General features: G+C 39.1%; 1 protein-coding gene across 1 annotated transcript in view; it reads right to left on the bottom strand.

Moving 5' to 3' along the window:
- Positions 1-1023: 1023 nt before the first annotated feature.
- The window catches only part of GMFB (glia maturation factor beta), a 13699-nt gene continuing 2365 nt past the window's right edge, over positions 1024-12357 (bottom strand). The window contains exons 2-7 of the mRNA XM_009289842.2: positions 10862-10958; positions 10265-10314; positions 9253-9302; positions 8099-8181; positions 5818-5891; positions 1024-2961 (exon numbers count right to left, since the gene is read on the bottom strand). Coding sequence (XP_009288117.2) covers positions 2890-2961; positions 5818-5891; positions 8099-8181; positions 9253-9302; positions 10265-10314; positions 10862-10958 — 426 coding nt within the window. The 3' untranslated portion in view covers positions 1024-2889. The remainder of the gene's footprint in view (positions 2962-5817; positions 5892-8098; positions 8182-9252; positions 9303-10264; positions 10315-10861; positions 10959-12357) is intronic.

The following is a 12357-nucleotide window of genomic DNA, read 5'->3' as shown; positions in this document are numbered from 1 at the left end:
TATGATTACAGGTGGGCAACTCACTAGTAAAGTACAGTCAGAACGTACTGGCCTTCTGAACGTGGACACATCTGCCTCCCACTGATCTTAAGGGGGCAGCAGTACAGAAAATACAGTTCTAAAGATAAGGTGGGAGAAGTACGTTATGAAAACAAGTATTATTTGTGCAGGAAAGATTTTGACGTAATTAATGTCTTTGTTTAATCAAGTATTAAGCACTACCTGCATCTGAAGAGCCTAGGACAGTAAGCAGCAGACAGCTGTGTCAAAACACTGCATTAAAAACAAGGAAACCACAGACAAGCCTAGAACAGCAAACATCCTCTGCACTCATTCTCCAAGTACCTGCAGCTGCTTCCTCACTTCCACGGCTCAGAGAGGGGAAGGAGGTACAGCTACCAAGCAAGACTGTTTGAAGAGTAATACTGGTGGGCTGAGCAGCATCAATATCACCTTTCACGAGAAAGCGGGCTTTAACACTCTCATCAGGATCTGTTTGCTTCCTACAAGACTTGAGGGGCAGCACCCAAGGCAGACAGTCCTTAAGTGGAGGCAACAAGAACATCCGAAGTGAAAAGAACTCGGACTGAAGATATAGCCGTAAGTAACAATATTTTCTTGGCAGAAGCTGGAGTGATCCAGAGATGAAGAATCAAATTCAATCATTTGACTGCAGCAGCTCCTCCCGAGAGAGACAGGCCCCTTTTACAGTTATTTTTGTCAAGACCTGTGCAAGCAGCAGTTGGATGCTGGCAGCCCACCAGTGTACAAAGTACAACGACAAAGATTATTAATCCAGTTTTCCCCACTGCAAATCAAGCTGAACGTTACAAGTGGCAGCTTCCCTCACCCACGCTGTACTTTGACATGCCTTACCTTTAGCACAATGCCAAGGCAGCTTCCCTCACCCACGCTGTACTTTGTCATGCCTTACCTTTGGCAAAACAAGATTCTTGCTGTTTCAACACTGATGCTTAGAATGACACTATTCTTTAAGCCAAAGTCTTATTTATACACTGTTTGTCACAAAAGACATTGTTTTTATTGATCTGTAGTACAGAATGATCAAGCAACAGTTTCATAATCAACATTTTTTTTTGTCCAGGGAAATCAAATTGTTTTTCCAGTTCACTACATTAACACAGAAACTTAATTACAAGCATTTCTTTCCCGCACTGAAAGATCGATTTAATTGGATCATTCGAACATGTATTTTGAAAAGCTCCTCTCAAGTCAGATTCGTATACAAATAAATGAGCAGTAACATCAAACTAAGAAGAGATTTACCAACACCGAGGACCTTTGCAAATGAATTCCTTGGGATCTTAGAGGAATTAGTGTTAACGCTAACACAACGTAAGTTTACAAACGAAAAATAAACCTTCTTTCAGCAAAGGTTTCACAGCATGAAATACTGGCCTCCAAATTTAACACTGCATTCCTTCTCACCGAACAGATTTGTTAGGGCAGCTGTATTTTAAGCTATGTTATCAACAGGAAGCTGCTCTTACGCAGATACTTACTGAGTAGCACAACAAACACCCATGAGCAAGATAGTGAGATACTGTCACATGAGCGCTCCTTTTGCCACTGCATGGGCTGAACATGTCCCATATCAGACAACTACTCTATTCGATATAAAACAGACCTGTAAAAAGACTGGTCATTTATAAAAGTTAAATACTATTTTCACATTAGAATATTTGCTGTTTCAAAGAGATGAACTGTAAGTAAATGAAAATCAAATTATCACTTATGCAAAAGCTTTATCTGGAATGTAATTTTGACCAACAAGCAGTTAAGAAAGTTAGAGACTGTAATTAAAGTACTCAAAAAGCTATTGTGGCCAACTTCTATAACAAAAGAGATATAAATCATTCATTATCATGAAAAGCTTTAACCTCGTGACTCCTACAAATGGAGTAGATGACTGGAATTTCAAAGAAAACGAGGTTAGCTTTTTCTTTTTTTTAACAGATGTCAACTGCAACACTAGGCACTAGGAAAAAAATGTTACTTGGATTCTTTAACAAAGTTTTTACCAAATTTGTAATAAGTGGCAGTGTAAAATTCTCAAGTCATTTTAAAGCTAACAAATCAAAGGCACACAGTATTAACAGGTGTTCATATAACAGGAAATGAGCAAAGAGGTAAACTTCTTAACAGTGTAATAAGTTATATATGCAAGACATCTGGTACGAGAGTAACCAGAGTTGTAATTCAGCCCTTAGTTATCATCTAGTTCCTGTAAGACTACAGTAGCATGAGAACTGGACAAAGCTTTGCCCTGAAATTTAGTAAGATTGACTCAGTCAACTGAGGAATTACTGGAATGACAAAAATTAGTTCCAAGAATTTGAGAAAGTTCACATGGACCCGATGGAAAGATAAATGAATGGATTTGCTGTACAAGGATTTTGGCTTTTTAATACTAAATGCTTCCAGGGAGTAGTTTTCAAAACTGAGAAGACGTTAAGTCAGAAAGTCTGAAAAGTAAGTGACAGTACACAATTTCTGCATATAAATGGCTAGTACGTGTCATAAGGATACATTTGTAGCTCAGAAAAAGTTAGCGTCAGCTTCCAAATTATGTTTGTAGATAGTTATAAATCCGGAACTGAACTATTTTAGTTATAGAAATATTAGTCACAAGAGTGCAAAAGGAGTCCCTGCAGAGGAGTATTCCCTTTTAACAGGTACAAATAAGGAAACACCTGCAAAGATTTGTTACTTCAAGAAGACAGACCTGCTATTCTTTGCACAAACTTTGCACAAGAGATATACTGCAGGAGACAGATGTAAATACAGTGCATTTTTTTAGATGTAAGTATTCATGTCTGGTTCCAGTATTATCAGGATGGTACATAAATACTTATTACAGAGGTTTTCTTAATGGAAGAAGCCCAGTTTCTCACGCAGCCATTCTTCAGTTAGGTCTTCTGTATTCCTTATTTCAAATACCTAAACAAAATTGCATCGCATAAATTCTTGAGGTGATGGTACTTGAAAGGGATAAGCATACAATGCAATCAATACCTTTCTACACAAGTTGTTTGAGCTGTAATAAAGCAGTAACCAACCTAGAGTGTTCACATGCTTTCTTGAAAGGATCGGTTAATATTCTATAGAAACATCAGTAGAAAATACACAAGACTAAGCGGCCAGGAATATTACTAACTTGAACAAGAATTCCATAATTCCTATTTCTAGACTTCATTCTCCTTTAAGAATATGTGAGAACAGCAAGTGTACTACATTTCAACGTTACTCTGAAAGGGCACCATCTCATACGCATTATCTCTTGAAAGGATCGGTTAATATTCTATAGAAACATCAGTAGAAAATACACAAGACTAAGCGGCCAGGAATATTACTAACTTGAACAAGAATTCCATAATTCCTATTTCTAGACTTCATTCTCCTTTAAGAATATGTGAGAACAGCAAGTGTACTACATTTCAACGTTACTCTGAAAGGGCACCATCTCATACGCATTATCTCCAAGAAGATTGTGAGAACAGCAAGTGTACTACATTTCAAAGTTACTCTGAAAGGGCACCATCTCATATGCATTATCTCAGCAAGAAGATCGTCTATTTGAATACAAATTAATTTAACCTCTGGGCTGAATTAAGCCCAAAGTTCAGGAAGTTTGCTCAGCCCAAGATACAGTTATTCCTTCTTTGAACTGAAATAAATCCATAGTATCCAGTAGCATACTGTTTTCCCTGTAAGAAACAAGCCTGGGATACCTCAAAATAGAAAACTTGCAAAAAAACCCCCAAACCCCAAAAACCACCAACCCAAAGCTTTGCGGAAGTTTTAAACAAACCTTTAACATAGCCTTGAAGCAGAAAACAAGATCAAAGACACCAATATACTCTTTACATTCCATATGGGCAAGTAACTGGGTTTTTTTTTGTGGGGGTTTGTTTGGTTTTTTTTTTTTTTTAATATCCTCGAAGAGAGGCTAAGTTAATTCTGTATTGCTAACCGGAGTCTTTGAGATGCCCACAAATGGATCATCTTTTCAGAAGAGTCAGGTAAGTAAATTTTACAAATCCACAGGCCTTCAAAAGTGTTCTTCTAGGCAACGAAAACAGGGAAAATACTTTAACTGGAGACTGCTGTTACTATTCTGACAACACTGAAAATAAAGCTATGTCGGCACTAAATCAGTTATCTGCCCTTCTAATGGTACGGAGTAGATAGCTGCAAAAAGCATGCTCAGGCCAACAGAATGGATGGGATTTTGTAAGACTCACAAAACAAGCTTCTCAGTGAACCTGCTGTTTGGGATGAACTTCCTATTTAGTCCTGTCCTCAGCCATTACGCCATTTTAATCTTCTTCAGGAAACAATTCAAGTTTTGTATCTTTTCTTCCTCATTTCCCACCTCTGCTGGAGTGGGCTCTGGACGCTACTTGTATTCAGACAGTGATCCACTACTATCGACTAATACTGATTTTTTTTTTTTTTTAAGTGAAAGATAGGGGAAAACCCCAAAATTCAGCATTATAAGAACAGAACAGCTTAACAGAAGACAATATGCAAGCCACTGAAAAAATAAGAGGACTCAGCTGAGTCACACACAGAAATCACACCAGGAGGAAGTCACAGCATGAGCTAAAATGAAACATGGCTCAGCGAGTGGCAAGAATAAAACACATTTGAAGAGCAAGTAAGCAACCCAAACTGGAAACAGGCTATCTTCTCCAGCTTCAGAAGGAAGATGATCATGGACCTCTATATCCACTCCTAGGCTTCCATTCAAAAGCCTTTCAGACTGAATTTCACTTGACAGGTGATAGTAATTCCGATACAGCTGGTCCCCAGACTTTCACCTTCTTATCCACACTTCCTTCTCACTCACTAAAAACTGCCTTCCTCCTCAAGGAATTCTTCCTTTCTATCAAAGGAAGAATTGATGCAGTTTCAACAGACTTCAAAAAAGATTTCTTGGGGCTGTACTGATTGCTTCCACCATCTTATCTTCTGCTTCCCTCCTATTTACTCCTGTCAACTTGACATCTAATTTAAAACAAGAGAGGTCCTTTCTTATGAGGTACAGCTAGAAGATGTAGAAGTTCACAGTTCTCTTACTGCCTCAATATGCATTTTTACTGGGATGTTAAAGTACTCAGTCAGGATAAGGAAGACCAAAAGGGAACGGTGCTGTTGGGGACTGGTGAAGTCATTTCACATCGTACAAAAAACCTGAAGTGACCACTGACTCTATTTAGCTTTACTGGTTGAAACTAAAACTTTAAGAAATCTAGGTGCCAATTAAGCAGAGATTTCAAAAATCTCCAGAATGACAATTAGGTGGCAATTTAAAAAAAAAAAATATATACACCTAGGCTTAGTGAATGCAGTGATTTCTTCTGGTTTCAGAACTACAGGAAGCAAACACAGGAAGATTTAGAATTGTTCAGCACTTGGCACGTATGTTACTTATTCTGAAGACTATGTTCTGCAAGCATACAACCCCATAAACCATGCAGCAAAACTAGTCCGCACCTCACTATACTAACACTTCAGTCTATTCTTCCCATCACTAAATTCATTCCCCAAAGTAAAGACGTCCATCCTACCGATGGATATTTTAGTTTTAGAGAACACTGTTCTTCCTGCATCCTAAAACTCCAGAAATCTCCACATATACATCTCTCTTCAGTCTTCCTAAACCGGAATCTGTTCACTGTAATTACAAAGTCTCATAACACCCTTCTTGCGATAGGTGCAAGCAAGACACAAATGCAGCTTCTGCAACCTGCATTTAAGGGGAAGACAGTTATTTCAACTAGTCAGTTATACCTTAGTGAGTTCAGCTGTCTGTACAAGCTTATTCTTGCTTCCAGCATACATCATCTGCTGTTCAGGCTTACATCCTGTAGTTGTGTGGAAAAAAAAAAAGTAGTTTTGTTTAGTTATTTTGACTGCAACACTTCAAAAATAAGAAATTTTTTTTTTTTAAGAATCCAAACTGAAAGCTGAAGTCTCCATTCAGAAAAGTGACCTATTTCTTTATATACATTATCACCCTTGCTCTTACTTTTGTATCTAGTACTTGAAAAGCATTTCCAGAAGTAACAGATGTGCAGGTTGAATTGGTGGTCTCAACATGCACCTGTATTTCTGCTTAGAGCTAACATCAAATATTGCAGCAGTGAAACCTGAATCACAACAGCCGACAAAGCAGTACCTCCCGCCACTACAGTAGTGTGCTGATTACACTACTGTCAATTCTTTGCTCTCTTGCTATTTCTAGAAGATTCCCATGTCTTTGCTAGTTACAGTTATACAGATCTTTATAGCGTATGCCTTTGAGCTGGAGTCAAACTGAGAACAAATCAAGTCAGTCTGAATTTGTTGTTCTTTCTCCTAATCTCTCCCCAAATCCCCCAACTGAATCAGTAGCTCAAAGGGACTCCCCCCCAGCCCCAAACACAGAGCAACTTCAGCCACAGCTGAAGTTAACTGCTGTTTAGAGTCCCAGCTAATGGTTCATTGTTTCTGACTCCAGTACCAGTCTAACTGCAAACTTGTGTCTGCAGAAAATTTTTTGAAACAGAAAACCTCAAGAAAAAAGTAAAGGCTTTTCTTTAGAAGTTGCTTGTTTAGAAGTTTCTAGATACAAGTGTACTTTTAAATCTCGCCACCCCTAAAGAACATTATCTAAGCTCTCTTTTCCTATGAAGTACTACAAGCCTGCCTGCTTTGCTATTTCAAGGTCTCCCAGGAAGTTTCTTACTGCTGTTCTAGCTCTCAAAATATCTATCCTTCTGAAGAGGAGGAACACCCATAACATTCATACAAAGATTCTCAGGTAATTACAGAAGAATATGCTTGCTAGTTGCTAAACTCTTCTACCTACCTAGTTATTCTAGTTCTGAGTAATGAATGGTAAAACAATGCAATCAGTTTATCTTCTTCTAGAGGATAACAAGGATAATCCAGTAATACCAGCAAGCTACCCTATTACAGTTCAGAACACAGATGGAAGCCACAAGAGCAATTCAGCTCTCTAAGTTCAATCAAGTCACAGGTTATTTGGCTTCTATTAAAATTACACAGTTCCCTGCACAGGTATGTTTATGTTGAGGGTTGCTGTGACACAAGCAGAGGAAGCTGCTGCTCTACATAAACTCGGGACGATCTAAGATTACAGTCTCTCTCTCCTTGAACATAGTCTGTTCACCCAGCACTTTCACCTGCCCAGATCTGGGTTATGGAGCCCTCTTTTTCTCCTTTTCACCCACAGTTGTGACAGCCCTTTAGACCCTCACATCATAGCACTGTTTGGAGGCATCCTCTGTTGCTGCTCATTGCATATAGGCCCCCTGGAAAACCCTCCTAATTCCACCCTAACCCTTTTACAGAGTCCTGTTCCTTTCATGGGTAGACACGGGTTCCCACGCCCTTCTGAGAAGGAGAGGAATTTCTTCCCACCCAGTCACTAACATCCGAGTAGCAAGATGGACAGAGGTGAACAGAAACCCTCAGGAACAGAGCGGGTATCTTCCAGCCCTCTCCTCACTCATTTCCTGAGCCTTGCCTGGTCATACTTTGAGGATTCCCCAAGATTTGAGGAGAGGGTGACAGGAAACACATTCGGTTAAACCTACATGAATAGATGCAGAGCGCTCCAGGCTTTCCCGAGCACACCACTGAGAACACAGTAGGCAGGCACATTTAGAAAGACACACGTTTTGGCCAGCTATACAGGAAACTAACATTTCTGTTCAGCCTTCAGAAATGGAAAAGAAAATCTCTTCTACCATACTTCCTAAGTGCCCTAAATGTAAACCCCAGAGGCAGTGAAAACCTCTAGCAACTAGGGAGATCTGGGCAGATGGAACTGTCTACACTTGTCACGAGCTGATGGTGAGGATGGAGCTAATACACCAGAGATTCCCCTCTGCCAAAGAAGGTCTCCAGATAATGCCATAGCTTTATAGTGCCTTGCTTCCAGCAGCGGCATAAGCAAATCTAGCCTTAAGCATCTGAACCACTATTTGAGCATTTTATCTTCCATAGCAAAGAATATTCCCATATTTACAGCACAGAGTAGCTACCATGCACAATGTTCACTCACCAACTGGACTGGAGAAGATAAAGCACAATGGATAAGAAACTCTTCCATCGTCATGCTGATACTTGTAACTATACACAATAAATGTTTTTTCTGAAGTTAAAGAAACTAAGAAATCAATGATTTTATTAGGATATAATCCGCAGTTATCAGAGCTTGGTGCAGGCACAAATAAGTCTTGCATTCTAGAAGATGCTTTAAATTTGGTAAGTAGTCTGACTGTTCTCCTGTTTTCGCTTCCATATTTGACTTTCAGAACTGACCCTGCCTGTCTTTACCAACCTCTACTACAGGCGGGTGTGAGGGCTGTCTCCATATTACCGTTTTGCATCAGAGAGCTAAAAATCACCCTTTCATCGCAAATATTCCCCTCCCAGCTTTGTAAAAAGACTTCCTACACCCACCAATGTGTTCCTGGCTTAATGAAAGCCAAATTCTTTCTTTGCAGACTAAGCACTTCATCGTTTCAGGTGTTTTGCTGAATTTGAACTCAAGTTTTAGCCAGGACTCCTGCTTTATAGCCTCCTACTGTGCTATGGTCATGAAAGGAAAGATTCAGAATGGCATGTGGAATAGTGCTAGCCAGCTTTTGAGCATAATGGAGGCAGATATTTTCTTCACTTACAACTTGAGTATCCCTTTTATTTCATCTAGTTAAAGAACAATTTACTTGTCCCTCTCTTCTTCCTTTTTTTAAATACAGGGATTCTTCCCTAGATCACATGCCTACAGCACTCCCAGAATCAGCAACTGCAGCAAAATAGCAAGGGCCACATACTGAGAAAGTACCAAAACAGATCCTAAGTTACACAGGCAATTTTCTATATTTAGAAGTAGCCACATACGAAACTAGTACATTTTGCTCACTTCTTTACATTACCAGCAGCGTGGCTTCGCTTTACTTCCCCAAACATTATATAGTCTAAAAGGAAATAAGATCTTGGGAAAGGCTTAAATGTGTCAGTCGTTGTTTCAACAAGTGGGACAACTGTTCAGTGCATTATGAGAACCGATCCCTAGGTTATCTCACAAATAAAATACCAGTAAAGTCACACTACAGGCAAGTATTGGCCTAAAAAGGTGAAGCCCAACTTTGACCATTTTGAACAGCTTCCAGGAGCGAGTAAGAGCAAACGCCAGCAGCACAAGAAGGATATCGAGGTTGTCTCTCAGGCAGCTCATCTTTTAGCTCATCGGGAGAAATACCCTGGTAACATTAAACACAAGCAATATTTGAACAAGTGATCTTGCACTCAAAGGTATACTACAAAGGCTAAAGCAGAATAATGCAACAGTGAAACAGCTGTAAGTTAGATGTGCATCTACAGTTGAACTGGTAACGATCTCTCGCGCAAATTACTAGAGCAGTTTAGGAAAACTTGCGTGCTAATAGATTCCTATGACTAAATATAGAATTAATGTTAGCATGAATAATCATCTCTATTTTAGGCATAATGAGTTTAGAAAACATTTTTAGCTCTAGTTGGATATGCTGGCAGCTACCATGCTCTTCTAGCTCTAGTGCTAAACAGAGGTAAGCAAGCACACACCAAAAAGTATCTGCTGAAGTCAGCTACGTAAATGGTGCTTTTGAAAAATTCAGTCCTTCCTCCTTGAGCGAGCAAAAAAAAAAGTCCCCATTCTATTTAAATGTTACATTAACTTCTACGTTCTAGGGAATAAGAGCTACGGTTAATGCTCAAATCCCTGGGAAGGATTTAATTTTGCCCTATGTACCATTAAGAAACACTACATGCTGGGCTGACCTTATTATGCCACCTATCAAATTTAGAGTCTGCAGAGGATTAGCAATCCTAGCTTCTAATTCATGGCAGATCAGCTCAGAGTCAAATATGCAGATCCACGTGGAAACACAGCAGAAATCTCTTCAAAAAGCTAGCAGGTGCCAAAGATGCTTTTTACACAGTTGTATCGTTAACAGCTTTAAAATAACTTTTTTGTGTGATTAGTTAGTCAACTCAATTTTTTCTGCATAGTTCCACTATTAATAGTGCTGTGCTTTACATGCAGAGTGACCATGCATTTAAATAAGCTCATGACCCAAATTAGATTAAGAGTTTGATAACAATTTGAAACTAAGGCAGTACCTTAGAGACAACAATACATTGCAGGCTGAAGATACTCTTATTTACAATTCATTTAACAAACCTCATGCTCCTCATCCAGTACCACCAACTGCTTATCCTTGTCGATTTTCACTATAAATCAAAATAAAACATAGATCAATGGGTTTTTTTCCAATCGATTTATATGTGTGCATGAAGCTTTTTAAGATTTCCCCACAAGTATATTCCTTGTACTTCCATTCTGATTCTTCAGTCTGTCCCATGACTTCACAAAATCACTGAAGTCAAGAGAAGTGCACAGTCTGAGTGCTGGTCATTGCAATACACTCTTCTCCAACTTCAAAGACAGAAATGTCAAAGTCCCCTCCTTAAAGGCTACAAAATGTACAAATTCAAAATGACTGTGCCTTGACATTTTTTACTATCATTTTAGAACCAGCAGTAGACTCTGAGCAACAATTAAGTATAAATACTCTACTAAGAGCAGATGAAGTCTTGTATCATAAGAACAGTGTTGCTTTGCTGTTAAAATTACAGGCAGAATTGGAAGTACTGAAGTTCATACAAGAAACAGTCACATTTACCTGTTACAGCAGCAGCATTACATGGGAAGGAAAAGAGGAGACAGGATTTGCTGCAAGACCTTGCAATTTTTGTCAGACATGGTTTTTTAACTTACTTATAATGGCAGCATTGTTGGTTTCTTTACGAAACCGGAATTTTCTCAGTTTCTCCACCAGGTCTTCAGCAACATCACAAACCACCAGAGATTCACTCTACAAAAGGGAAATGGCAGAGGGGAGGGAAAGATAAAACTTTCTAGTAAACCAGAAAAAAGTCCCCATGTCACACATACGTGCGCATAAACCCTACTGAAGTGGAACTGCATGCAACTTGTCCAAAGTTTCAGAACATACACATAAACCAGGAAAACTGTGGATGAAAGCAGTTTTTAAAAACACGAAAACAGAACACTTATCTGTTTTAATATCCCTCCTCAAAGCCACACAGTTAACGAGAAATATTTTATTAGCTATTCCTGAAGTGGGATTATTCTCCTAGTTCTTAGAAGTAAAGAAATTTTACAGTTCATTTGCCAAGACAAGGCCTGAAATAAGGAAGCCCCTTAGAGTAGCAGTAAAGTGGCTACAGTAATTTAAGCATTTAAAATAATAGGAGCTACTATTAGTATTTCAGAAGAACACAGTAATCAAGGGTCACTGCTTATTTTTACCCACAAAAATATTAACTGAACTTTTGAGATTTACACACACAGAAAGCATTTAAGACATTTTAATCAAAAAGCATGGTTTACCCCCGTGTGCTTATATGCCTCTAACTCCAAGTTTTCAGAAGAAATGTCCAGATAACATATTAGTCATCGCACTGAAGATGGGGAAGGAAATGATTATTTCACAAGCAACCATGCAGGTTATCTTCCATTACATATGCAATTTTTAAACTGTACCAAGCCAACCACTGCCATTTCCTGAGCAACATTTAAAACACACAACCTCTATCGCCACAGTTGAGAGATGCATGCCAGCTAGACGAAGAGAAGTTAATTAACATCTCCAGCTTATTTCATATTACTGTCTTTGTCAATTCCTAAAGCATCAAGGCTTTTGTGCCAAAACAACTGTTATTTCAAGACTTCTTTAAAAAAATTGCTCAAATAAAAAAAAAATAGTTGCAAGATTACCTATCACAAGCTCTACTAAAGAGCTATTTCATTGAGACAAATCACTGCTTGCAAATCAGAAGAAAGGTACTATTTAAACTCTGAGTCCTGTCTCCTCATGTTCAACGTTGGCTTGTGAGATTTTCCTCAAAAAGCAGAGCAGTGTCTCTCCTTCCCCACTTCCAAAGTCACCTTGCAAATATCCTATGTTTGTTGTTACTCCTAAAAAGACTCCATCTTGACCAAATTCTGGCACAAAGTCTTGTGCCTCTGCTTCCTTTTAACAGCTGGAGAGGAAATCAGGCTCTGTTGTGACAGGACAGGTCAGGCACTGTATGTGCAGCCTTCATTATTTTGCGTGTTTCCCCTAAACTTCAAAGATTGTTCTTGGCTCCCTCTGATCCACCAACGTCATTAATACCCACTCTCACTATTTCAGCAGGTCTCTATTTGGGGGGGGGGGGGGGGGGGGCGTCTTTAAAAAGTGAAGGAAT

The sequence above is a fragment of the Aptenodytes forsteri genome, unplaced genomic scaffold (genome assembly GCF_000699145.1).
Source record: "Aptenodytes forsteri isolate BGI_AS27 unplaced genomic scaffold, ASM69914v1 Scaffold76, whole genome shotgun sequence".
Classification (NCBI taxonomy): Eukaryota; Metazoa; Chordata; class Aves; order Sphenisciformes; family Spheniscidae; genus Aptenodytes; species Aptenodytes forsteri.
The sequence above is the reverse complement of the archived record's forward strand: the minus strand, read 5'-3'. Positions and strand labels throughout refer to the sequence as shown.